Source organism: Syngnathus leptorhynchus, chromosome 10 (assembly GCF_054491065.1).
Source record: "Syngnathus leptorhynchus isolate UIUO chromosome 10, UIUO_Slep, whole genome shotgun sequence".
Taxonomy (NCBI): domain Eukaryota; kingdom Metazoa; phylum Chordata; class Actinopteri; order Syngnathiformes; family Syngnathidae; genus Syngnathus; species Syngnathus leptorhynchus.
In genome coordinates, this window is record NC_141204.1 from 4,156,021 (window position 1) to 4,182,923 (window position 26,903).

The 26,903-nt window shown below is 45.6% G+C and overlaps 2 protein-coding genes across 4 annotated transcripts in view; both read right to left on the reverse strand.

The window, feature by feature from the left end:
- Nucleotides 1-280: 280 nt before the first annotated feature.
- pnpt1 (polyribonucleotide nucleotidyltransferase 1) lies at nt 281-6,352 on the reverse strand. Its single transcript, XM_085921409.1, has 28 exons — nt 6,109-6,352; nt 5,800-5,860; nt 5,599-5,673; nt 5,414-5,519; nt 5,217-5,266; nt 5,073-5,136; nt 4,939-4,986; nt 4,740-4,853; nt 4,475-4,661; nt 4,314-4,365; nt 4,190-4,247; nt 4,019-4,115; nt 3,846-3,948; nt 3,714-3,784; nt 3,606-3,642; nt 3,468-3,534; nt 3,246-3,335; nt 3,113-3,166; nt 2,922-3,031; nt 2,781-2,852; nt 2,627-2,690; nt 2,459-2,542; nt 2,301-2,384; nt 2,112-2,218; nt 1,933-1,988; nt 1,754-1,832; nt 1,630-1,677; nt 281-1,547 (listed from the first exon to the last, which is right to left on the reverse strand). The coding sequence occupies exons 1-28, from the start codon at nt 6,225-6,227 to the stop codon at nt 1,407-1,409; spliced, it is 2,298 nt and encodes a 765-aa protein (XP_085777535.1). The 5' UTR covers nt 6,228-6,352; the 3' UTR covers nt 281-1,406.
- Nucleotides 6,353-7,253: 901 nt separating this feature from the next.
- Nucleotides 7,254-26,903, reverse strand: part of ccdc88ab (coiled-coil and HOOK domain protein 88ab) — a 29,970-nt gene continuing 10,320 nt past the window's right edge. Inside the window, exons 5-36 of one of the 3 annotated variants that reach the window (XM_085921870.1) lie at nt 24,755-24,813; nt 24,520-24,603; nt 24,312-24,452; nt 23,672-23,844; nt 22,149-22,230; nt 21,634-21,792; nt 21,415-21,561; nt 21,199-21,343; nt 20,700-20,878; nt 20,039-20,176; nt 19,772-19,955; nt 19,555-19,685; nt 19,140-19,433; nt 18,878-19,060; nt 18,534-18,812; nt 18,338-18,462; nt 18,120-18,258; nt 17,863-18,039; nt 17,614-17,775; nt 16,603-16,880; nt 16,397-16,540; nt 16,137-16,323; nt 15,918-16,063; nt 15,748-15,840; nt 15,122-15,327; nt 13,725-13,802; nt 12,700-12,936; nt 12,572-12,625; nt 11,615-11,704; nt 11,051-11,322; nt 10,285-10,711; nt 7,254-8,836 (exon numbers count right to left, since the gene is read on the reverse strand). In XM_085921870.1, coding sequence (XP_085777996.1) covers nt 8,793-8,836; nt 10,285-10,711; nt 11,051-11,322; nt 11,615-11,704; nt 12,572-12,625; nt 12,700-12,936; nt 13,725-13,802; nt 15,122-15,327; nt 15,748-15,840; nt 15,918-16,063; nt 16,137-16,323; nt 16,397-16,540; nt 16,603-16,880; nt 17,614-17,775; nt 17,863-18,039; nt 18,120-18,258; nt 18,338-18,462; nt 18,534-18,812; nt 18,878-19,060; nt 19,140-19,433; nt 19,555-19,685; nt 19,772-19,955; nt 20,039-20,176; nt 20,700-20,878; nt 21,199-21,343; nt 21,415-21,561; nt 21,634-21,792; nt 22,149-22,230; nt 23,672-23,844; nt 24,312-24,452; nt 24,520-24,603; nt 24,755-24,813 — 5,237 coding nt within the window. In that variant the 3' untranslated portion in view covers nt 7,254-8,792. Of the gene's footprint in view, nt 10,712-11,050; nt 11,323-11,614; nt 11,705-12,571; nt 12,626-12,699; nt 12,937-13,724; nt 13,803-15,121; nt 15,328-15,747; nt 15,841-15,917; nt 16,064-16,136; nt 16,324-16,396; nt 16,541-16,602; nt 16,881-17,613; nt 17,776-17,862; nt 18,040-18,119; nt 18,259-18,337; nt 18,463-18,533; nt 18,813-18,877; nt 19,061-19,139; nt 19,434-19,554; nt 19,686-19,771; nt 19,956-20,038; nt 20,177-20,699; nt 20,879-21,198; nt 21,344-21,414; nt 21,562-21,633; nt 21,793-22,148; nt 22,231-23,671; nt 23,845-24,311; nt 24,453-24,519; nt 24,604-24,754; nt 24,814-26,903 lie in introns of all 3 variants that reach the window. The other 2 variants (XM_085921868.1, XM_085921869.1) reach the window with 2 other exon arrangements.

Here is a 26,903-nt window from a genome sequence, read left to right on the forward strand (position 1 = left end):
CGGCCTCCCTGCTAACGTCCGCGGGGCGCCATCTTGTAATCCGATCTTGATTTTTGGGTGTTTTTTTTTTTTTGCTTGACGTCAGTCACACAACTCGTATCTGCCGCAGGAACGGAGTCCCCCAATACCACATATTTATATTTTGTTACGCTTATACAGTAAAATGAATAAAAAAAATTAATTGTTAACCTTTTGTAACAAACACATTCACAATTTTTACTCTTTTTTATCTTAGGAAAGAAACTACAACAAAAACTAAACCATATCGAATATTTTTAATTCATCAAAAGACTAAAATTAAACCTGCTCTAAAAAGTAAAATAACTTAAAACGTGTGTTTGTGTTCTCGCCTTGCCCATTAGGAGGCAGTATAATGCAAAGAAGGGTATTCTACTACTAATTAATGCAAGTAGTTTTTATAAAATACAGTGATCCCTCCTACTTCGCGGGGGTTACGTTCCAGACCCAACCGCGAAATGGGAATTTCCGCGAAATAGAAACTAGATTTTTTTGAGCTATTCTTGGAAGATATTCTATTTTTATCGCTGACATCAACCAGCTCGCTGCTAGGGGACTTTCATATCAATGGACTGTGCGCTCCGCATTCATGCCTTAGCGACGAGACTAACAGTGTATTGCTATGTCCAGATGAAGGCCACCGCCGGTGGAGAGTGTTATATCTTTACTATTTTCCAGGTTCTGATGTAGCAAGCATGGTTCGGACAACGACGTGATGGGTACTGCTTTATTCCTTTCATCACAGTCAGTTCACTGGCCGTACATCGCGACACTGAACGTCCCCGAAGCTCCCCCTCCCACATCCGGGGTTTTCCCACTACGGAACATGAGTTAGTCCAAAATATACAACAGCGAGAACGCCCTGAAGTCACATGTGACGATAAAGTATACTGTACTGACTCTTTAATTTATTCATTTCACTTTTAAACGTAAGCTATCATTATTAAAGGAAAATGAAGAAACTCAAGTGGCCGCGAAACCTCGTGAAATGATGAAATTTCTGCGATAAAATAATTCATTTCCGCATTTTTGAAAACCCGCGATATAGCGAAGCCGCGATAGTTGAAGCCGCGAAGTAGGAGGGATTACTGTACACGATTATAGTGTGCTAGTTTCCTCCACAAAGTTTATCTTTAGATTTGTGGGAGATACCCAAATATAGCTGAATAACATGTTTGCAGTATCTTGAAACTTTATTTACACAGACCTCCCATATAAGGCGATTGAAACACATTGTACTAGTCCTATTTTTAAAAAAAGTAGTGACATTTCACAACATCATGATACTTCTTTGCCACGGGAAAAGAGAGCACACGTACAGCTTTCCACGGCGATGCCTCCAAGTGTCACATCCAGCGATTGTGTTTTCTTTTAGCGTTTTTACTTCTTCATGGTTCAACGTTATTTGCAGCCATGGAGATGCTCTGCTTCTCGCTCAGCGTTTTGACCATGGTGGCGGCGGGTGACTGGAGCACTTTGCGCGAGAGCCGCATCCTGCCGTCCGTGGGGTCCCGTCCGAAATACTTGACCTGGTGGAAAAAAGGGTCCCACTTTGTAAATTGGGTCAGTAGTGGAAAAAAAATACAACCAACAACCTGGGTGATGCCAAACCTGAATCTGCTGGCCCACTTCTAACCCCAAAGCACTTGGATGTTTGATCTAATTTGGGGGAAGAACATGAGAAATATTCAAATGATGGTTTGACTCTCATGCACATGCTGTCACTCTCACACACCCTTTTGTGGTCCAACTGGGAATTGTGCAGCAGGACGGCACTCATGTTGGGGTAAAGCTTCACCATGACGCCGATGTCCCTGCGGCACAAAACAGTTGAGTTGTAAAAGAAAACAAAACTTTCACCATTTAAAAAAACAACAACAACCAAGAATGACGTTTCTGCATTTAGCAGCTGACCTTATTTCAGTGATGGTGGCGGTGTAAATAGCGCCAAACTCCAGCTGTTGCTCTTGCTGCAAAATGAAGAAAAAGAAACAAACTGAATGATATTTTCAAATGAGCCCTTTTGGAATTTTTCTCGGATTGTGACATTTCGAGTACTAGCAGGTTAAAACAAACCCACTAAAGTCACTTACATCATCTTTACAGATCTCACTGATGAAGTCCTGCGCCTCGCTCAGCGCTCCCGGCGTGGGAGCAAACACGGAGAAGGTCTCCTCGTCCACCTGACTGATGGTCACGCCTATGTATGACACCGAACAATCACAACCTCCTGAACTTTTCGCATCGCTTGCCGACTGCGGCCACAAAACCATCGACGTTACCTGTCTGAGCTTGTAACCGGCGAAGGTTGTATCCTCCCGGGCCCACGAAGCGAGCCCGTCTGGACACGGGCACGCGCACGTTCTCTGAAGAAAACAAAACAAAACACAATAATGAATTAATATTACCTCATCCAAACAAAGTTCTACCCAACACTCACCGACAACCGGCCCATTCTCCTTCCTACTCGTCTTGGGCTTTGCCAGACTCTTGTTCATGATGCCCAAGATTTCCCGCTTTGCCACTAAAATGTCATTTTGAACAGATCAAAGCTGAAGAAAATTGTTTTGCGAGTTATTTCTTAGAGTTGAAACTTTTTTTGTTGTACCTGTGGCCTGCTGGATGGCCTCCATGACCACCTTGAGAGGCAATCCTGGAACCTTCACATCCGCCTAGAAAGCAAACAACATGTATAGATTTTCCCAATAAACCAATTCAGCCATCTTCCAGAAACCTGCTTTTGGCGCGTTTGGGTTCGTTACCTGTAACGCAGTGATGCCTTTGTTTGTTCCTGCCAATTTGAAATCCATGTCTCCGAGGTAATCCTCGATTCCCTGCACGCAAACGACTTTTATGAAGCCCTTGTAGCTTTTCCTCTGCAGAAAACGCAGAGCGCACGTTACCAGAATATCCGTGAGCAGTCTGTAGTCTTGGATCTCTGAGGGCTTGTCGGGGTTGGACTTGGAGATGAGGCCCACGGCCACGCCGGCCACGGCTGACGAGATGGGTACGCCTAAGAAAAAAAACGGAAAGAAGACAATGTAAGGCGAAAGGATGTTTCTATCCAACTATCTTCCATCCTGATGTGGAGCACCTGCATCCATGAGTGCCAGGCTGCCTGCACACGCTGAAGCCATGGATGACGAGCCTAATGAGGAAAAAACAAAAAACAGCCGGTCAGTCAGTGTAGACTCCTATTAGACCCCATGGACCGGATCCCTCCTCACCGTTTGACTCCAGCACCTCAGCCGTGACCCTGATGGTGAAAGGAAAATCTTTGGGGATGACAGGTCGCAGGGCTTTCTCCGCCAGGGCGCCTTATCAAAACACGCAAGCACCCCAGACACAACATTAGCCGACGTCCAGAATCAACATTTCTCCAAAAGTCGTGAAGTTGCTCGTGTATCTCCTCAACGTGTAGAAAATGGAAATCTAGCGGATTAGCTCACCGTGTCCGAGCTCTCTTCTGTTGAGACCTCCCATCTTGCCGATCTCGTTGGTGGCATAGGGTGGGAACTGAAATAAAAATTACTGCATTAATGACTGAAATTTCTTCAAAAAACAAAAACAAAACAACTTTCACTTACCTCATAATGAAGCATGAAATTTTTGTCCTTGATGCCACTACGGACAGAGAATGTAAGTGTCATCATTGGAAGCTACAACGATCACAAGGTTTCACATTTCATCCTCACCTTAAAGCTGTAGTGATAATGTCCGCTTTAACGCTGGATTCCAGCGAATCAAACGTGACGCTACACAGCACCTACGGAAGATCTCAAATTTAGGAGGTTTGCTTTTTTTCCCCAACCTCACGCACGTCATACCTGCGTTTGTCCTCTCTGAAACAATGCGGAGCCATGAAGGGGTTTAAAGAGGTCCACCTCGCAGGAGATGTCTCTTAAAGACGTTAACTCCCTGCCGTCACACCTAAACCACACGCAAATGATTGTCAGAAATGTGAATACATCATCCGGTGTCATCCATCGTAAACGCGTACCTCTTGTATTCGTTGAGCGCTAAATTCCGAAAGATGTCCCTGCTCACGGTGTTGAAAGACTCGATGACTTCAAAAGGTTCAGCTTGGGGAAATTTCTCTGAATAACACAATACAATTGGAAATCTTAATCGTGACTCAAAAAGAGTGTTAAAGATGATAACACCAGCTTACCTTTAAGGTATTCCTCGGTTTCTAGGCGAATCTTGTTGATGGCGTCATCTCTTGAAATCTGCCGTGACGATATTGATATGAAAATAAGACTGAACAGGTTGAAAAGGGTGATTTTGGAGTTTACCTTATCGTGGGAATAATCGGTGAAAACGGCGTAGATTTTCTCTGAGGCCGATCTGCATGAACAATAACCGATATATTTGTAAAGATGATATCTGTACAACACCGCTCTCTAGCGGCCATTGCTTTCCATGACCACGGCATCATCAAATTAGTGAGTCTTACTGCCGCACGTGGGCCACCATGTCCGCAGGGGCCGAGAACATCTTGGGCGGCGTGCGCTTGGTGACTTTGAGTTCTCGCGCCAGCTGCTGGATGGCCAGGATGATCTGCTGCGCGTACTTGACGCCCAGCTTGACGGCGTGAGCAAAGTCCTGCTGCAGGACATTCTCGGCCGACGCCTCGATCATCACTGGCAACGGCACACGTGAAGCGGGGTGAGTTTGAATGGCAACGTTTCAAAATGTATTTCATCTAACGCTCAACTGACCCACTTGACTGCTGGGGGCTCCTGCCACGATCATGTTGAGCGTGCTGGACGCCATCTGCGCTCTGGTGGGGTTGACCAGCAGCTCGCCGTCCACCAATCCCATACGCACAGCACCTGTAATGATATGGACATTTATTTGATAGAACCATTTCCCTCACTGCTCCATATGTGTTTAAAATATGGAATGTACGCCGCTCACCTATAGGTCCGTCCCACGGGATGTCCGAGAGAGCGAGAGCAGCTGAGGCTTGAACCGAAAAAAGATCACAAAACATTGACTTGAAACGATTATTACAAGAGGAACATCCATCCGGTGGAGTTTTCCATAATCACCTGCGTTGATAGCCAGCACTTCGGGATCGTTGACGCCATCCACAGCCAGCAAGTTGCACAAAATCTACAAAGAGACAATATATAGTAATATTTAAAAGAATTTAAAAGAAATAACAGCAACAGGTGTAAAGAAGTAGAACCAACCTGAGTGTCGTAAAAGTATCCGGATGGGAAAAGAGGTCGAATGGACCTGTCTGAACACAAGAAAACAAATCATTCGTACAAATATTCTGTCTTGCTTTGACTTACACTTTGAATTTGTCAACGAGATGTTCTTATTTCAAATCATTCTTCCCCATTGATATGAATTGAAATGCTTATAATTTGTTCCAAGAGGTTACCTATGAGTCTGCTGGTAAGTATCTCGTGGTCGGTGGTGCCTAGTTCTCGCCTCAAATAATTGGTGGGGATTCTGCCAGCGGCGGCCGCTTTCTGTCGATAGTCTACCTGTCAAGCCATCAATCAAACAGCATATTTGACGCATCCAAAAAGCAGAACATATTGTACATGTGCGCAAATGTCGTACCACTAGAGGCATAAACTGAGAAGGAGATGGTTTGGTTTTGCTCACAGCAGTTACCATCACGGAGGTGTCACCCAGCTTGAAAACACACACACACAATTATTACTCAAACAAAATGCGCAAATCACAAGTCAATGTCGGGTGCATCCAATAACACTGCGGCTCTGTTTTCCTTTTAGAATGAAAGATGTTTTAGGTGCCTACCCGGACGACAGCAGAGCCATCAGCAAATTTGGCGAGCCTTCCTGAGGAAATCTCTAGCTTTCTGCAAGTCGAAAACACATGGGAATAAATGCAACCGATTTTTTTTTTACAAAAATAGACTACTTTTCAAGTCGCGTACAGACTAAATATATAAATTGACAGTCACGTAGACTTATGCTGTCGTTTCTTCCCTTCATTTTCAGAGTGGCCGCTATAAAACGATCTTAATGTGACTTTATGCAGGGTTTAGTGATGCTCCATGTTTTGAGCACTTCCGAAGAAATCGAAACTAGGCTGAAATGAACTCACTTGTCTCCGAGGTCCACTCCCACACTTCGTACATTGCCGTGACTTTTGTACACGCTCTGGTGGCACAGACGTACACGGCATCGAGAAAACGAACGTCCAAGTTGTAGTAAACGCCTCATGGCTCAATTTGTAAAAGAGAAAATAAGATAGAATGAGAAAGGCGACTTTACGCCGGAGATGTGCGCGAGGGGGCTTCCATGACAGTCTGTCACATGTGCGGAAGTATGTTAATAAAAGAAGATTCTGATTGGATGTTGATTTTTAGTGTGTGCGCAGGAAAAGTGTCCGGTCAGAAACAGCTACTTAATAAATTAACCCGCAATCCGTTTTAGAAACTACTTTATTGTTAAATTTATAGAAGCAAATACAAATATTACAGTATATTTCAAATGGTTTAAATATTCTGTTTATGTATTCGCGTAGTCTATGTATTGACAAAAGCAACTTACATGTAGTTATGATCTACGATAGTTTCCTCTCAATCAAAATTGAGGTTTAGACGCAGAGATTACGTTTTAATACATTCTTGTTTTGAACTTTAACCCGTGAACGCGTAGCAAATTAAGGACCCTGTCACTTGCATAAAAGTATTACTAACTACATTGTAATTAACCAGCTGGTTAGAGCAGCGGGGATGCTGCCGTTGCTATAGCAACAGAGGAACCTTAGCAGCGCATCTCTCCACATCCCAAATTACTTTCACACATCTGCACATTCCAGTTAATTGGAGGGTTCAAACACAAAGACACAAGCACACACTTTTATAGAATGTCCAAATGTGATGAAAATAATTTACATGAACAAAATTTGTTCTCTATTACTATTCATCCCCATTTGAAAGTATATCAGTCAATACATCTGTAATTTAATGAGAAAAATTTAATACAGATAGCTACCCTTGGATTCTTTCAAAATGGTTAAACAAAAGATGACGTGAAATTAAATAGGAGAAAGTATTATCGTTCTTTTAAAATATGAAGTCCACAACACTGAAAAACATTGCACTATTTGCACTTAAGTGCTACTCAGTAATATTTTTACATCGTCTTTCACATTTAATTATGTTGAGAATAGAAAAGCTACACAAAACCAATTTTACCTAAGAATCGAGCTCCAAAAAAAACACGGACACAATTTCTTCTTAATTGATGAATTTTAATTACATCAAATGGGTTTATGTAAAAAGTGGAAAAGGAGGGAAACTCATTATCGCCATAGCAACAACCCACATGGTTCACAGAATGTTTCTATGGAGTGTATACGTGTGCTTATAGTAAGGTCTTCCAGAGTGCAAGATAACAAAAACCACTATGAAATTAATGTAGTGATCATTAAGATGGTACATTATTGTGGAAGTGTCCTATATACACAGTCCAAAGGAAAATCTACACACCCATGTTCAAATATCAAGGTCATTGTGATGTATATGAAAAAGAACAAGTTAGCTCTAAAAAAAATAATAATAAACTAACAAACTGCATACTATGGCTTGTGCTGTATAACTTGACAACAAAAATGTCAGGAAAAGCCAGTTGGAACATCTCAAGGTTAGTTGGGGTCAATCAGAGGCACTTTAAATGGTGGCAGGAGTGTGCTGACGTAATTAACTGAGTTTGAATAGGATTGGTTCATTTGGAACCCAGCCCCATTCCTCTTACGTGAGGGTGTGCACACTTGTGCAAGCACATTTTTCAGTTGAGTTGTACAGAAATGATTGATCTCAGTCTTATTTCTTTTACATCACAAAAAAAAAAGGCATTTAAGCAGGGGTGTGTAGACTTTTCATATTCACTGCGCGCACACAAATTCTCATGGCTTGTCCCAAAATCCCAACAGGAAGTGTTTTGATTGGTCCGCTGTTCGCTTCGTATATCATGTCCACGTGCGGAATGTATGGAACACGTGTACGTGCTTTCATCCTTGATTTAAATTCACATAAGAATGATCCGTGTAGTTTCTTTAAGGGTGATAGGGGGTCTGTGATTTGGCACGTGAATTGTCTTTACAAAGTAGTGCACATCACAGCGGAGGATTTTTGTTTCCTTTTTACAAAAACTGGGCGCATCTTCGTCTGTTTCCTTGATTCAAGGAAGAAAAACAAAACAGAAGGAAGCCATTTTCTCGCTAAACGGGCTGGGACGGAATGAAAAGAAAATGGTGGGATTTTACAATCGTTTTCCTTGCGGTATACACGCCGTCTGTCTACCAAGCTTCACACCTCCAAGACCACCTAGTGAGTCCCCGGCAAGCCCAGAAGAAGAAGAAGAAAAATGAGAAGATGGAGAGAGAGAGAGAGAAAGAGAGCAGGTTAGAAACAACATGAGCGTAAAGTCACTAATTCAATCAGGTCAAGGGGACCAGTAACATTACAATTTTGGGAAAATTCATTCTTGGTAAGACACACAGGAAGTGGGGGAAAAAGTGAGAAGTTGATGGGAACAGCGGAAAAGACAGGAAGCAGGAAGTAGTAGCCGGCCGGGAACTGCATGCGTTGTCATAGCGACAAGGAGGCAGACAAGCAAAAATAAATAAAGCATCTGATTATTTAAGGGGTGCTTTGCAGGGAAGATGGAAGACACCGGTTACATCACGTGTGAGGTTCCCATGGCAACAAGCATCCCAAGCTTCCCTCCCATCCGAGCACGCGTTCGTTCGCTCGCTCGCTCACTCACCACGCGTGGGGCTTAGCACTCGCCACTTCTGCTTTTTGACTTTCTGCCCTCCACATCTGTGGAATAAAGCAACGTCGTTACACACACGTGCGCACAAGCGCACACACATTGAAATCCAATACGAAACAAGCGAGTGAGTACAAGCGGGAATAAATAATGCTTGGATGAGTTTATAAGTTAATATGTACAAGAGCGTCTTCTCGGCCCACGCTTTAGTTAATAACCCTCCTGTTACAAGTATGATATTTTTTTTTTTGTTCATTTAAAACACTTTTTTCCATACATGTGAGGACTTCAACACAAGTGCTCGTAAAGGCGACAAATATTTGATGTGACTCAAAATATTTGAGTCAAATCTATAATCGGGTGCAATTTAATTTGAGCTTACGGTCTACCAAAAAACAACAAAATGTAACAGGAGGGTTTATGGCTTCTTGCTTTTCCTTCATAGTCACTTTCGCTTAAGCCACCCATGACACCGTCACCAAGAACAAAATGGCTGCCCACCCCTGCACGAGTCCATCCGAAACAACAGCCCACTTTCCGACCAAAGCGTATGGCATCCTCCCTGCATTCACTTTCACTTTTAACAACTCCATCAATACCCTCATAGACCTATTTTACATTTAAAAAAAAATCTTTCATCCTTGTCCAAGCAAAGAAGCCTGCATTTTCAACAAAATCACAAAAGAACAGAGGAAGTCAGGGGTAAAAAAAAATAAAAATCTCATTTTGATCCCAGCGGTCAAAATGAAACATGCCGAGACAAACAGCAGGTGAAGTGTCAAATACGGTAGTCCCTTGATTTACACTTTTGTATAAAAACAACAAATAAGAAAGTATGTCGAGATCACTTGCCCGAGACACTCCGTAAAATCCGTAAGTCAAGGTACCACTGTATTATGGATATTAATGTGACGTCGGGGAAATTTACAATCCTTGTTGCCATTTATGCCGATGGGTGCAGGCTATCAACTGGAGAATCCAAGTGATAGTCAAGTGATTTCAATTGAAATCGGAGGTGGACGGGGAGTAATGCATTGAAACAGAAACTTACAACACCACCAGTAAAAAAAAAAACAGCACCATGGGACCACCAGAACAAAGAGGAAAAGCTCCCACAACCACCCACACGGATATCGGCGGGCCAGAACCTCCCCCTTCCGTCACACACACCCGTACTCGAACCACAGCGACTGGTTCTCCTCCGCGTCCAAATGCTCGGGCCCAGACTGCGGCGGATTGTCGGCTCGGCTCGGGGGGAAAGGAGCGACGGGGGGTCCGCTGATGTTACTGACGAGGGTGGGGTTGAGGGAGAGGAAGGGGAGGCTTTTACCCGCCGACTCGCTAAAGATGGAGTCCATGAAGACCGACTCGGCGGTGAAGGAGGGACCCAGGAAGGACTCGAGAGTGGGGAGCTCGGCCTCGTCCGAGCTCGGGCACGGCAAGCTGAGAGACTTTGGCAAGGGGGCGGTACTAGTTGGTCCCTTTGGGGTGTACTCACTGGGTTCGGGCGGGGCTTGGACCCCGTCGACAGAAACGGGCTGCCGGTTGTCCTTGGAGAGCAAGTCGTGGATACTGGTGCGTCGCGAACTGCCTTCGGCCGTGGAGATGACGCTACTGGCGCGGGGCAAGGTGGCCGACGACCCAGAGGCCCGGTCCAGCCGCTCCGACACCGACGTGGCCCGAGTCTGGACGGACAGGCCGGGGCGGACCGAGCCCCTCACTCTGGTGCTCTCCGCCTTACGGAGGCTGGGACGCCCCGGCTGGCCCGAGGAGCGCGGCGGGCGGTCGGCGGTGACCGGCGCCGCTTTGCCGCTTGAGGAGCGCAGGATGCCGCGGCCTCGGGTGGTGGGGCGCTCCTTTTGAGCACGCTCGGAAGATATAGGGAGGCGGGGGGAGTCCACGGTAAGGTTTTCCTGACTGCCCGACTACATGAGACACAGGAAGGAAATTGGTGCAGTTAATAAAACTTGATTCCCTCTCATGCCCTTCCAACAGTCGAAAAAAATGACAGGAAATTAGCCGTACGTGTCTATCATTATGGGATGCACAGAAAAGTCTCAAACACCCTATGAGGCAGTGTAGTTTTTGGCATACCACTAGGGGGAGCCCATGTATCATACTGAGAAGAACGGTCAAAGACTGATAAATTACTCTTTTTGCCAATGATATTTAATATAAATGCATTTAAAACATAAGCAGCCCGGATGAATCATTCAGGAGCACTCAGAAGACAATTTTGGAAAAAAATAAATAAAAAAAATCACCTCGGCAGGGTCGATTCCCTCATCCAGGAACTGCTGCAGAGAAAGCACTTCGCTGCCTGGAGACGCAGTTTTCCTTATATGCCCGGGTGTGGCGGCGGGGGCCGGTTCGAGGGAGTGCCGCGTGGGCCCGGGGCTCTGATGGGACGAACGGGACGACAGTGGTTGCTGGACGGGGCTGCTGCCGCTGCTGGACCAAGCCTCCTGCTCCAAACTCAAGCTGAACTCGCCGCTGCTCTCGCTGTGAGGACGACTGGCGCTACCGTTTAGCGTGCCTGGGGGAGGATGTAACACATTATGTTTTATGACATGTTTTATTTGAATTATGATATTGATTATAGCTTGACATTATACATTGTGGCAATTTATGGGTAATAAAATTGCCACATGATGACAAAAGTAAACAGATGACGTTTTTACAGATTACAACATTGTTACTATAGGTTATAATATTTTCAAAGATTAAGACATTAGGGGGCTCAATTGCGTGGTGAGATCTTTAAATGTGTTGTGATTTATTAAACAGATAATTGAGTAGGAGGAGGAGGGGTAGAGGGAGGAGCGTACCTTTTCCCTCTAGGGGAGAGGTGAGCTGGGAGTTATTGTTACTATTACTACTGATGGTCCTGTTGCTATGGAGACTGGGGGGTCTGGAGGCTGGTAGGAGGGTGAAAGGACAAAGAGGGAAGACATGTAGTAACACACAGAGGAAGTAACGCCAAGGCTTGAGAGCGCAAAACGCAGCCACTCCCCCCGCTGGGGAAGCAGATGGCGCGTGCCAGGCCGACGGACAGGAAGTGTGGCCGGCTGCCAACGTGGCCGCTGGAGGAACAAAGACACAACCCACGGCGAGGAAAAGGAGGCCGAGCCAGAAAGTATATATTACTGTATTTGCGACAACCTAAACGTTGGCTAGAAATGGTTACATTTTTCTAATTGACTATGACATCATCATGGATTATGACATCATTATCGTAGATCACGACATTGAACTGTCGTTATTTGAAGTCACAAGAGCTACGATGATTTTATTAATATAGATTAATGGTCTGAGTGCCAGCAAAGAATATTTTTCACATTAGTGACTTTGCATTCAGTTATAAGTCTCGTAATAAAAATTCATGGCGGAGTAATGGCCGGTTTGAGTAGAGTTTTAATAGCGCGTTCTGGGAAGTCATCAGCGAAGCAGCATCCATGCTGAGCACTAATGCACCCAAGACCTTTACATGATTAAGGAGGCCCAGTGGGAGTGTTAGGGGAATCTTAAGAAGGCAAGTAAATAGTGATAAAACATCTCCATCTCACTTGATGAACATGCGCCCTCAATAGCGTCTTGCAGAATGCAATAAACTCAATCCCGCTTAGGACGAAGCTTCGTTTTGCTCACTATTAAAATGGCCGCTGTCAGGCTTAATCAAAGAGGCAGGCGAGGGGGGGGGGGGGTCTAAAGATTATCGGGGAAGGACGGGAGGGAGAAACTGGTGACACGGTTTCGAGAGCATTCTTATTCCCAAGCGAGCTTACCTTGACTCTTTGGATCATCCGAGGAGCCGCCGACATCCTCGCAAGAAGCGTTGTCTGTTGATGAAAATGAACGTTAGCATTCATATTGCATAACAAATATGGCCCCTGTCATTCACGTGGTTGTAAACCTTTGACGTGAAGCTTGTAGGTGGCCCGCCTGTGGGAGGAGGAGGAGGGCAGCGTGAGGGCGGCGCAGTCGATGGCGTTGGTGGAGAAGGCCAGTTCTTTCATACGCTGGCCGCCGCCGGCACGCCGCCTGGCGCCCGCGTCGCCGGCCTCGCCGCCGTCCAGATTCTCCGTGCTGCCCGCCCAGTTGGCGCCCGGACTGGCGGCTACCGTCATGGTCTGGAGAAGGTCGTTCATAGCTGCACGTAGACGGAATTGCATTATGGTCTGATCTCAAATGATATAACTTTCATTTTGGAGTGTTGGAGAAAAAAAAAAAAAAAAAAAGACCATAATATGCTCCTGATTCAAAACAAGGCACAACCAAGCGATGGCACATGCAGTTTAAGAAACTGTTAGCAGCGCTTCCTGGACACAACATTAGGTACAGCGACATAATCAGACGAGATCGAATACAAAAGATGAATCAAATATCCTTCATTGGCAAAGCATCTCTCGTTTTGGATCTCACTGCTGCACCGGAAAGTTGTGCGAGGCGAGCGCAAAGTGCGAGAAAGACGCCCGTCTTTCTCGCACTTGAAGTCAGCGTGAAGGCAAGCAGGCAGAGAGCTGCACTCAGATGAACATTTCAAATGGATTCCAAAGAAAAAGTCGCCCGACGGCGGCGAATCGCACGGCCACTCGCGCTTCACAGACACACACACCCCTGCTAACTCGCGCACACACACACACTTTCACTGCAAAGGAAGCACAAAGCAGCTCTAGCAACACAAAAAGTAACAGGTGACACTCAAAAGAGCCTTAAAAAAAATAAAACTCTACGGTGAGGTTAGTCCCTCCTTACTACATCTTCTCTGCTACATAAACACGTGACTAAAATGGATGAAGGGTCACAGATGAAGGACGCGTCACTGATGTTAGCGGCGTGGACGAATCAAAGCACACACACACACACGACATCAGTGAGGGTCCAGGCTGGCGGCGGGCGGGAGGGAGGAAGAATGGCGGCTAAGCGCGGCGGTCTTACACATGGAGCGCCGGTAGATGGCCTTGGCCTTGTCTTTGTCCTTGGATCTGTTCCTCATGAAAGGCAACCTTTTTAAAGCTGCCACAGTGAGGCCACATACAGACAGACGGACAGACAGACAGGGTGGCAGTGGGGTGACAGAGGGAGGGTAAAAAAAAAAAGGGAGGGGGGGTGTTATTGTGACAAAGGAGGCAGCAAGGAGAAAACTGAGGCCCTGCATACTCGTGATGATAAAACATCTCAAAGTCATTATTTCCCAAAACTACTGTTGAATTATGATCTCCACCAAGGTACGTAGCGAGTCAAACTTTTCAGAAAACAAGAAAAAAAAAAAAATTGTAATCCATACTCTGGTGTAAAAAGCCTTGGCGGAGCTCTGCGGTCTCCATGCAAGTTGAACATTAAGGTCATGGTGTGAAGAGACACTCATCTAGCTCCACTCCAAACTCATGGAAACAATCTTCATGCACATTTCCCCCCCCAAACACACACAAAGCACATTTTCAACTAGCAAAATGTGCTAATTTTGCTCACTTACAACAAGCTAACGACAACACCCAAGGACACTTCTGACTATAACAACAACACGTCGTACAAAAGGCCAAGTGTCAAACACACTTGGAAACTTTCACGCTAGCTCATTCCTAATCGAACATCACAATCCCAACACGGTCCGATGCGTCGCCACGGCGACGTGACACAAACAGATGATGGCGATCCATTAAAGGGTGCAATGCTGTCGGCTTAACCTCATCCTCAACATCCTCTCGCTCTTTGACGCAAACTTTTTCAAGAAATTTGGAAAGCTAGAAGTTCTTATTCTTATTTTCATTATATATTTTTCATTATATATTTTTTATTGACAGTTTATTTATTTGTTTAGTTATTTATCGGATATTTATTTATTTATATGGATTTATTTCTATTTTATTGATGTTATGCTTTGCACCATTTAATAATAATGGAGGCCAACGTCGTGATGATTCGATTCCTCTTTACAGATGAACTGCACACATCAGCCGGTTGACTGACAGCTAATTGAAAAATGGACACGAAATACTTGAAGTGTGTTGGTTGAGTCAACCTCATGGCCCGGGCGCAGCTCAGCCGTAAAGCGTGCGACCGACACACACACACACACACACACACACACACGATGGAACTCACGCAAACATGCCCTGAGAGAGGTGAGTGGCGGCTGGCCACCGCCGCCCACCCCATCCGTTCGCAGCATACCGTTGGTGGAGCCCTGCCCTTGGGCAAGGCACCGTTGGCCTCGCCTCCCTTCCGCACAGACAGATATGAAATTCAACGGGGTTAGAGAGGGAGGAGCCAAGCGCAAAGGTAAAATTGGGAACGATCTCGGAATCTCAATGTGCGGCGCGTGTGCCACTCACTGCTGCTCCTGCTGTGCGTGAGCGTGTCGTCCAGCGAGTTGGAACCCGAGCCGACCGAAGAGCTGTCCTGGCTGTCGGCGGCGGGGAAGGACAGGAAGCCGTCGCCGCACTCTGAGCGGGACGGCGTCAGCGTGAGGGAGCGCATCCTCTCACGGCTTTTGGGCTTGATGAGCTTTTTCATCTTAAGCGTGATCCAGTTGCCGCGCCTGGGAAGGGAAAACATCAGCAGATACTGAAGGGGCTTCAGAATGATTTCCATTACAAACCATTCGTTAATGATATGGAGGAATAAGACTTATCACAATAATTAAATTAGGATGAAATCACCTTTAGGCATGATTTTAAAAACTTACTTCAAAAGAATTAATTGCTGTTAAAAATAAAGTTCATTGAATTAAAATTAAACAAAAAAATTAAAATACTGTAAAGGTTAGAAAATAATCATTACAATTAATCTTAAAAAAAATCTATTAAAATACAAATATTATCCAAGTGAGTAAACTGAAGTACATTAATTCCAATTAAATTAAATTAATTACTTTTTTTTTTTTTTACTTGGACGTCTGCGGCAGAATTTAAATTGTGGTGCAATAAATTTATTATTTCAATATTATTTCCTTGCTCACCTGCGTGGAGGTGAAGGATCATAGAACTTGTACTGGTCCATAATCTTCTCCTCCAGCTTCTCCTTCTGTCTCCTCAGTTCATTCAACTTGTCGCTAAAACATAAAACAACCAAACATTTTTAATTTGTCAGTGTTTTTCAGTTGAAAGAAAAACTAAAAGATGAGCTTACATGTATTGTCTCTGCTCCACGTGGAACAGGTCTTTGCTCTCCATGGTCTGCTCTAGCAGCGTGCGGTTCTGCAGCATCAGCGTCTGGATCTGGTCCAGCAGGTGTCGGTTCTCCTCCTCCAGGTTGCCCTTCAGCTGACTCAGCAGCTGAGAATAGAAGCAGCAAAACCTGATGATCATCTCACGGACATTTGGCGAGCTCTTCAGACTTGGTCCTCACCTCGCACTGGTTGGTGAGTTTGGTGGAGGTGATGTCCAGCTGCTGGTACTGCTCCTTCAGCTTGGAGAACTCGGCCTCCAGCCTAGTCTGCTCCAACTTGGCGCCGTTTAGCTGACTCTTGATGTTCTTGTGGTCCAGCTGGAGGTTCTCATTGTCCTTCTGTAGTTGGCGGTAGGTAGTGTTCAGTCTGTTGGGGGGGAAGAAGAAAAAAAAAAGTGAGTTCAACAACTCACAGAACAAAAGCTCACCCTGATCCTGACCTGTCGTTTTCCTCTTTGAGGAGTTTGCACTGGTCGGCAGTAGCTCGATGGTCCTGGTTCTCTAAAGACATTTTGTCTTGTTGCTCCTTCAAATTCTTCTCCAGCTCCTCCAGATCTCCTTTCCTCTGCAGGAGCTGCTTGTACCTAAAAATAAAATCACTCTCATCCTCCAGTCCTCCTCAAAAATAAAATCCTGATTTCCTCACTTGTCCTCCAGGTCCCGATGCTGTTGCTCCAGACTTTTATGCGAGCTCTTCAGGCCGCCGTGTTTGCCGATGAGCGCCTCGTACTCGGACGCCTGCCTCTCGTGGAGCGCCGCCAGTTTCTCGTGGTCGCGCAGGAGCAGCTCGTACGTGGACCGGAGTTCCTCCTTCTCCCGCAGCGCCCCCTCGCGCTCGCCTTCTACGCTGCTTTGCTGGCCCTGCAGCTGAGCGTTCTGCGCCATGAGGGCGGCGCTCTGCGAGCCCAGCGTAGAGTTCTCCACCTGGAGGGAGAGGCAAGAATATTCTATGTCAGACACACCCGGAGAATTAAAAAAACAACAAACTGCGCAACGCCGCTTCCCATCAGTGTCAATCCCATGTCCCATAAGCTGGCTTTGAAAAACTGCCAAACAAGGAGTTCAGGTCTAAATCCATAGTGGGGGGGTAAACAGACTGGCAGGGTTGGGACACAGCCAAAGACGGGCAGCTTCAGACCGACTAATGTGGGGGGGAAATGCTTTTAAATCGGCCGGACGGCCCTTTTGGCTCTTAACCAAACGTGAAAGCTTCCCGAGCTGACATATTGCTTTTAAAAGCATTTAAATCACTTGGAGGGAAGCTCACCTGCCAGTTGGTGTTTTGGGAATCTCGGCTGCATTTAACATCATTTGGTTAGGTAAACGATTGACAAAATTAGCTAGAAAATAAATCAAGTCTAAATAATGAATCAATTTCGTTTTTAAAAAGTGTTACAATTATTTTCCATTTCCAATTTCGAGGACCACCTGCAATACCACCACGGACCACTAGGGGGCCGCGGACCACCGTTTGGCAATCCCTCTTCTAACTGATCCGTCTACAATGGAATTTGGATCATACAGGACAGTTTATAATACACCTTGGAATGGCAGATTTAAAATGAGAAACCTGTTTTGTGTCCTGGATACAAACAGACAATGAGCCACGAAGACATTTGAAATGGAACCAAAGCTGACTATTGTTTGTATTTATCACCTGCAGCTTGGCGTTTTGAGTCTGCAGCGTGGTGTTATTCTCCTGCAGAGAGGCGGTCTGTCTCTGCACGGCCACGATCTGAGCCTGCAGGTTGGAACTCTGCGTCTCCAGTTGCTTGAGCTGGCTCCTCAGCGCTGCCTTCTCTGCTTGCAGCGTGGCGTTCTATGAGGAGAATTAATACAAAAAAAATAAAACATTAACTTAAGAGCGCAGATGATGTGAAATAACGAGCACAATTGTCTGACTCACATTCCTCTCAACCTCGATGAGCCTGTCCTTGACCTTGAGAAGCTCCCTGGTGGCCTCGTGGCTCTCCTTTTCCCATTTGCTGACAGCCTGGGTGTCCGCCACACCTCTAGGGGGCGAGCTCTGCACCATCCTCTCCTCCTCCTCCCTTTGACGCAGGGCCTCGTAGTTCTTTTTCACCTGTGAGCAAAACACACGAGTTGAAACAAAAAAAACAAACAACTTGTAGTCTTTTTTTACACGTCGACGCAGAACCTTACTGTTTTGAGTTCCTGGCGAAGCTGCTGGTTCAGGTTGGATGACTCCTGCAGCCTGGCCTCCAGGGCGGCGATCTTCTCCTCCTTGATCTCCAACGAGGACTTCAGCGTTGACTCCAGTTTGCTTTCGAGGAGCTTAAACCTGAAAAAAAAAAAAAAAGACACTGAATTTACTTCCCAAGAAAAAAAAAAATACCAAGTAGCTAAAAGCGTCATCGGACCTGTCGTCGGAGTCCTCGTCGAGCAGCAGCCTCTCCTTGTTCAGTCCGATCTTTTCTAGCTCATGCGTCAGTTTCTCCAGGTCGTTGTTGATCTGCTGAGTGCGCAGCTTCTCGCTTACCAACTCCTAATCACAAACACGGGGACCATTTGTTGAGTTCTACACACTGGCCACTGCTTCATCTTCTCCCCACAAACCTCTCTGAGCGTGATGAGGGTCCTCTTATCAATGGTGCCTTGTTTGACCAGTTCCTTGTTCTCCTTCTCTAGGTCTTTGACCCGTGTGCACGAGTCCCGGAAAAAGATCATCTCCTTGCCCATGGTGCGGTTCTCCTTCTCGAGGGAGGAAATCCGCTGGTTGCTGTCGTCCAGCTTGGAGTCGCGTATCTCGGCCTGCTGCCTCAGTCGCTTGTTCTCCTTCTCCAGGAACTTCTTGTCCTTTTCCAGTTGGGAGCTCTCCTGCTCTAGCGTCTTGTTCTGGAACCATGACGGCCGACAGGTCAAACATCGACCTCCTGTTTGATCTTCATTTCTCCACTCACCTCTTGCTCCAGCTGCTCCAGGCGCTTGCTGGAGATCTTGAGCTCCTCCAGGTTGCGTTGGAGGGTTTGGTTCTCAGATTCCACCTCCTGCAGCTCAGCTTCCAGCTGCTGGATCTTCTTGCTGCTGTTCTCCAATGCCTTCTGCAAGCGCTGGTTTTCTGTATCCAGACCCTGGTAGCTCACCTAGAAAGATGGAAGTGCTCAAAGTAAACCATAAACAAAAAAATGGAAAGTAAGGAACTGTTTAAGGTTAAAGTCTCACCTCTAATCTCTCCGTCTTCTTGGAAGTGGCCTTGAGGAGCTCCAGGCTCCGCTTCAGCTGGCTCCTCTCGCTCTCCAGTTCCCTGTTCTCGGCCTCCAGCTGAACGGCCTTGGCCCCGGCCGAGCGGAAGCTCTCGGCCGAGCGGCGCACCTCCAGGTTCTCCTGCTCCAGCTGCGAGTTCTCCTTCTCCAGCGCCTCCAGTTGGAAGGCCATGTTCTTCAGACCGTCCAGCTTCTTCTTGAGGCGTCGGCTCTCCGCCTCCAGGTCGGTGTTCTCCTTCTCCAATGCTGACACCTGAATTTATTATTTATTATATTATATATTGAATTACGTGTCCAGTTTAGAAAAATTAGGAAAAAAAAAACCAAAAAAACAACAAATGTGCCCACCCTTGGTAAACTCCACAAGAACAAACCTTCTCGCAGGTAATTCCCAGACTGGCCACTTTCTTCTGAAGACTCTCATTGTCCCGCTCCAGCTTCTGCATCAGAATCTCCAACTCCTCCGCTCTCTCCCCTTTCTCTTTCAAGGTCTCCACTTCTTTCCCTGCAGACAAACAGCCGCCGTTTTGATCCTACCGAGGAAAAGAAAACAGACACACGAGAAAACGCTGGCGGAGGACGTTTGCTCACTCAGCTGTTTGCGCTCAAATTCCATCTTGTTGAGCTTGCCCGTGGTCTCGCAGATGGACTCGTGGAGGATGCGGTTCTCCTTCTCCACGTCTTTGACGCGAGCTTCGGCGCTGACCTGGCTGCGCTGGCGCAGGGACGACACCGTCTGGCTTAGGTGCTTGTTCTCCTGCTCTAGACCTTTAAACTGCCGAGACAACACAGCTCAAGTTAGACTGAGATTCAGGTCCGGTTTCAATCGTCGTGCTGATCGCGATTGTAATCTGGTACCTGTCTCTCTGAGTTTTCCCGCAACGTTTCCAGTGTCTTTTCCAGTAAGGCCTTCTCCTTCATCAGGTCCGTGCTCAGAGATTCGGCGCACCGGAGAGATTCTTTCTCGGTCGCTAGTTCGCTTTCCAGATGCTCCAGCTGCAAACAAATTAATCATTTAAAAATTGTATTCTGTCAATTGTAATTTGTTTTTTTGTTTGCCAAAAAAAACGACAAAAAATAATTTTAGATTTGTAAATTCCTTTACATATAAATGTTTGTATTAGATTTTTTAAGCATTTCTGCCATGACATCAGCGCTCGCGGTTATAAAACGGCCGCTTTTGTATGGGAAGAACAAGAGAATTGTAAAGGTGCCACTTAGCAGGCTTACAAGAGGCGTATCTCCGGCCAAGGGCTGTTTAAGATGTCATTGAGCAGGAAAAGAAAAGGCAAAGTCAGGCTGGTAGGATTTACAACTTGGCTTTCATGCTCCTTTTCTTCCCCTCTGCAAATACTTTTCTTTCTGGTACTTGTGTTGGTGTGGGAAAAAGTCGAAGACAAACCGTCGAGGGGGAGGATGTAATAGCATCAGAAATGAGCTAAAACACTTTAAAAAGCATTGGTTCCAAAACAGAGCCCTGTTGTGCCCCTCCACAAGGAATAAAAATAATTCTGCTCACTTTCTGCATGAGTTTCTGGTTCTCCTGGCTGACTTTGCCCAGCTTGGCCACAGAGTCCGACCCAGCGCCTCCTCGGAGCTCCTCCACCGTCTTCAGAAGCGTCTGGTTGTCCTTCTCCAGCTTGAGCAGACGACTGGAGGTCAGCTCGTTGACTTCTTCGCCGAGGGACTTCTGAGGGACTGAGGCGGCAACGAGCGGAAGATTAAATGCGGCTTTGTCGACAAGATGTAAATTAAAACACAGCTTTTTTATGTACCGGTAATCAATTCTAAATTAATTTTCCATAGTAGGCTCCAGGTGTTAAACACTTTGAAATGCTATTTCAGCAAACAAGTCGTTATCCAGATCCCTGGCTAGTTAAACCTCTTAACAGCTTTAATAACTCCAAAGAGCAGATTATCTTCCAGGAGCTGCTGAATATTAATTACAAGACTCCAGCCAATGGACGGATGTCAGGATGTTTGTGGCGCCTGCTTCTTCTTCTTCTTCTTCTTCTTACCCTCAGTCAGCTCTGGAGTTTTGGATAGTTGCTCCAGCTCCCAGCCTAGGTGTAACGACTCGTCCATGCTTTGTTTCTGGGCCATTTCCAGCACCAGGTTTTCCTCCAATAGCTCCTCCATTCGCTTGCGATCTAAATCTCGTTCCTGATGGAAAGGGTTTGATTTCAGAGGGGCATAAAAAAAACCAACACCAATTTTCCTTCCGAATGTCTTACCATGTCCAGATCGTGGATTTTGGATTTCAACTGCAGATTCTCTTTCTCCAGGAGGTGCAGTTTGTCAGATCGGCTCCTGCTGGCATCCAGCTGCTCCTCCAGCATGGTTTTGGTTTCCAGCAAGACCTGATTGTCCTCCTTCAACTCCTACGACAGACAGGAAAAAAAAAATTGGAATTTGGAACGACTTTTTTTCAGTGTCGCTTTCATCTACCTTACCTCCACTCTCGCCTTGTAGAACTCGATGTCGTGGAGTCTCTCCTTGTAGCGGCACACTTCGCTCTCCAGCTTGTCCACCCGGACGGCTTTCTCCCGGAGGGCGTCCAGCTCGTCGCGGTACGCCCGGGCCGAGCGCGCGTCTGACAGAAGTTGGTAGCTCTTGACGTGTTGAAAGACAAATTAGACACATGGATGGAAATGCTTTACATTTGAATTAATCAGCAATACTGTTTACATGACTCTTTAGGTGCTGCTGTTTTGGTGAGCAACAGAGCTCCAACTGACTATTTACAGGTTGTATTTATTTGAGGGAGGCCTTCACTTTACTTAGATGGCCAACAGTGTTTGTGCTCAATTAGCTGCCACTCATTACCAAATGCTGCACCAGGCTGCTGCTCCAAGCTACAGTGCTAATTATAGCCACCGCTAACGAGCTAGAGCCAATTAAGAGCCACGTAGTAAGACACACACACACGAGTAGTAGGAGGTGTACGATCATGTTATGTTGGACTCACCTCCTGTTGGATCCTCTTGAGCTCTACTTCCATGTTCTCCAGCTCCTGCCGCGTGTCCAGAAGCTGCTCGCTCTTCTCTTCCCTGAAAAAAAAATGCAAAAATGAATGTTTTTTACTACAACTAGACATCTTTAATTAATTGAACTGTGGGGAATATACACCATGACAACCATTACAGCGTACATAATAAAACTTTCCAAGACAGACAGTAGCGCATATGTTTACTCCCCAGTCGTCCTGACCTGAATTTGACTCCTACAACTTCCAACAAGCTCCGTCTGCCGAGCGTCAAACTCGACAGAAAATGACAGTTACAACTCCAAGATAAACAACAAACGACATGCAAATGTGTCTGCAGCTTCATGATATCTCAATAAGGCAATGGCATCCTTCTTTATGTATTTCTGTTTTCATTTGAACACTTATCCCCCGCCCCCCCCCAACTCTCAACCAAATCACAAAAACCTGTCAGATTCTGCCTTGGAGAACAGCTGCGGGCTCATGTTTTGCATAGAGCTGGTTGGGCCGTTAATGTACTTTGCATCTAAGCAAACAGTTTCATGCCCTGTTGCTATATTTGAAAAGTCCCCATTGCTATGCTTTATTTATTCCATACTTCACTTGTTGTGTTTGAAATGTATGGCGTTGCCTCGTTTTGCATGTTAGTTTGGGACAATACCATAGCAACCAAGAAACAACAACAACCGATGAGCCTGGCTTTTATTCCCCCGTTCCTCTTCCAAGAGGTGGCGCCTACAGTGATGTAGCGCCGCAACAAACAAGTCCGATTTCCCTGGAGGAGACTTGTTGTCATCCATTTTAGCATTTAACGCTTCATGTTGGAACAAAGCAATCTCATTAAAAGTACTAAATATTCTATGCCAGCCCCTCGATTTAGAAAAGAACAAACTTCAAAATGTATGGGCAACACTGAAATGCTTCTTTGCTGAAATGAAAGCGAACACTGCGAACAGACGCTCTATAATTCATCGAAAGGCCATATATATACTTTCTGAGTGGCTTCGCTTATTTGGATGTCCGGTTAGCTATATACAGTAGTGGTCCCCACTGAGCTCTGCGCTATATATGAACATTGCAATCTTGTATTATTAATGTTCATGTGAATCAGGAAGTAGCTCATTTTTAGCTAGCTTGCGGGCTGGTTATTTGTTTAGTTGGCCATTTAAATCACCACGAATGGTACAGTCCTTCAAAATGGCATCATCTAATCTTAATAGCAAAATCAAATGTAGTAAAAGCTAAATCATCCATCAAGGAGTCATACAGTTGTTGATTTGTGTCACTTGGACAGTAATGGTTCAGCCAAGCTAGCGTTCAGAGTCACTCTTAGGAATGGTACAGTCATCAATTCTACAATCCATGAATCAGGAAGGACTGAATCATTAACTAACAAGTCAGTCAATTCACAATCAGTCAGCCATTTGAGTTATTATGGTACAGTCCATGAAGTGTGAAACAGGAAGTCGAAAAATATCGGCTACAGAAGCAAAATGGCCACTTACAATTCCTGGCGCAGACGTCTAATCTTGGCCTTGGCATCAGCCAGCTCCACGGAGAGGTGCTGCCGGCTTTCCGTCCTCCTCATGCTCGGGGAGCCGTTGGGTGACTGGGCTGGACCGCCACCCAGCGGGGACAGCTGAATACAGTCCCTCTCTTGGGTCAGCTCCACAATAGTCTGGACCACAGTCGAGAAGAGTTTGAGTTGGCACAAATTCCTCGAAACAAGCATTGGTTTCGTGTTGGAAACCGATATGACGATTAAATAGGTTTACTAGGAAAAAAAAAAGGGGCATTTCTAAAACAAAATGGCCGCCCCCACACAAACAATCTGTTGATCCCCAGGCAGTGACAGGAAATGGACTTTTAATTGAGAACTTCTGGATAGCACACTGCTAATCTGGAGGCAATTACACACACACAAACACACACACACGCAGTGTTTGTATCAGTCGTAGGCATCTGCCCCCTATGGCTGGAAATTCAACTGATGCGCGAATGCTAAGAAAAACACACGCTAATCGTTCATCCATGAGACAGTTAACAGTTGCAGCCTTTTCTTCCCTGAGGTCACTTGCTTGTGGTAATAAAAAAAACTTTCCACACAAGTCCCGATCCCAACAAAACCTCCTCATATCTCCTCACCTCCAGCTGAGCGTCCCTGTCGTCCACCACGTGTTTGAGATGAAAGGCCAGATTCCGGGACAAGCTGGCCAGGTCCTCGACGGGCACCTCTTCACTTTCCAGCCACTGTAGGTCCACTACGTTCTCCTGGTTGTGTGTCACCTTTAAAAAGCACACTCTAATGTCAGTGAGAAGATGGCGGGAAGGTACTCGTGTGAGGGACGCTCACCTCTTGGATGTGGGATGCGATGGCAGCTTTGGTGTGGAAATCCAGAGTCTGGATGCGTTCGATGTAATCTTCCTTTTTCTCACACTGCGGAGAGGAAAAAAAAAAAGATTGCTTGGCCACGTGTATTCTGAAATTATTTTTAATATAAAAAAAATAATTGGAAAAAAATCTAAGACTGCCAATATCAAAAACAGGAACAGACACATTTGTATTTCCAAATCGAGGCGCTGCTTACCTGAACAGCGCAGCCTAGAAGCAGCAATAGTAGTTTCTTCATCTCCTCCAGACCTCGCTCTAAAGAACACAGAATTATTTTTAAATCCTTCCTTGAAGAAGATTGAGTGAACTTGCAAACATCTGTCAGCGAGCCGTACAGGCCTCGACTCATCTTGTGGATTTCAACCAGGTGTTGTGAAGCTGAATGTGCCGCGTGTCGGCAATGAGTAAGCATAAGACACGATGGCTGCACTGCTGTTTTGGGTGTCGAGTCGTGACATTGTGATTTATGAGGGCGTGCAACACGGGCGATCAGACGAACAAGAAGGTCGTCGACCTCTGACTTTACCCCTTTTGAACACGAGATAGAAGACGGGAACAAAAGAGACAACATAGTGCTCACTTTGTGAAAAAAGGTCACAAACTCATCAGGTCCGTATAGACATAAAAAAATTCAAACAGCATTTTAAAAAAAAAAAAAAAGTTCAAGAGGCGTATTGAATATTATTTGGTTTTTCAAGTGTCCCATGAGTGTTAAGCAGATAATTGACGCTCACAGCGGGACTTTTGGAGAACCTCGATGAGTTAATGTCTGACAAAGGTCAATTTTTTTTTTTTTTTTGCCGCTGCACGGCTTAGCGGGAACTTCTATTAGCGCTGTCGCTTCCAGACGGGGGAGCGGATTTAGTTCGGCAGCGAGGATAAGCAGCCTGCGAGGACAAATAATGGGTAGGGAGCAAGACAGCAAGGAGACGCTGCGGGAGGGAGAGATGAAAGGCAGCGAGACAAAGGAAGTGACAAACCGAGATGGGGAAAAGGACAGAGGAGAAGTTCTCCATTTATCCATCATCCCTTCTTTTGAATCATCTCTCGCTTCCTCTCCCTGCTCAATCATGAAGGACACTGACTCACTGTCTTTCATAGCGTAGATGACATGTGGGTGAGTCATCGCCATAATCGCCTCAACTGCGGGATCAATACACTCACTCTGGAATGCATGACTTGCAGATTTGTGATTTAAATAAAAATAAAAAAACACGCAGTCAGATGTTGCTTTTTTTTGCCGGGAATCATTTAATGAGCCTCATTGTCGTAAAGGATCAGCTAGTTAGAGTACCCAGAAAGATAATAAAAATTTATCGACATTATTAAGCAGATTAGCCAATTTGTGACGAGTCTTTTTTTTTTAAAATCACGTCCCCTTTATTATTCAACTGCATGTAAGTATCCAGGCAGACTTTGGTTCAAGCTTCTGTCAGCTGTCGGTGAACAACAGTTGACAGGTGCGTTTGTCATTCACAATGTCCTTTTTTTTTTTATATTTAATGAGTCATTTGAAAAACAAACATGACATGTGTTTCACTCCACAGAGCTCTCCCTTCATACCAGGGATCAGTTTGGGGGTCCGGACAAAACAAAAACAACATTGACGGTCAGCAAAAACATGAGCCAGATGACTTTTAGGACCACACAGAGGAGGCAGTGTGCATGCCTGTTGACATTTACACGTGAGCACGGCCATCAAAATGAGGCTTCGTCGGGAGCCTCCGGGTCGCACAGTAAGTTCCCACTGTTGGGGAGGAACCCCTCCCCCAAACCAACCAACCAACCAACGAGAACATAATAAAAGCCACATGTTCCAACGACTTGCAGTGAGCATTCGCCGGGCCAGATTTGTTGACTGACTGAAGATGAAAAAAATGCAATATTTGTCTTGAATTTTCCAGTCTGCTTTGGTCTACTAGGTCCAAGCCTCCATCCGTAACTATCTTGTTATTTTAAAATCTGTCTCAACGATGACATGACGATAGTTCGAGCTCAGGCTACTTTCTTAATACTTTTTTATTTCTATTTTAAATCAGCCATTTAAATGCAAGAACCTATCAATAGAAGAGCCTGCAACCTCATTCATGACAGCGGTTCTCGTTATTCCGACAATAAGCCAGTTATCCTTCGGCACAGGCGCCCGCGGCAGCCTCTTATTGTTCTTTTATTTACCCTTGGCGAGTGCGCGTTTAAATTAAAGCCGTGAGTGCGGAAAGGCCATGAAAGAGATGATGTGATGGTAAAGGCGGCGGTGAAAGTGAGATAAAGGCGGGGCCGAGTGAAGAATTGGATGCGTTTGTACAGCCTATAGATGGCATGTACATATTTATGTATATATATTT

Excerpts from the sequence above, each read along its gene's own strand:
- pnpt1 (XM_085921409.1), bottom strand. The coding sequence starts at position 6,227 with ATGAGGCGTTTACTACAACTTGGACGTTCGTTTTCTCGATGCCGTGTA. Across the intron at positions 5,520-5,598 it reads CTCAGTTTATGCCTCTAGTG|GTAGACTATCGACAGAAAGC; the intron begins GTACGACATTTG and ends ATGGCTTGACAG. Across the intron at positions 4,662-4,739 it reads AGCCCCCAGCAGTCAAGTGG|TGATGATCGAGGCGTCGGCC; the intron begins GTCAGTTGAGCG and ends TGCCGTTGCCAG.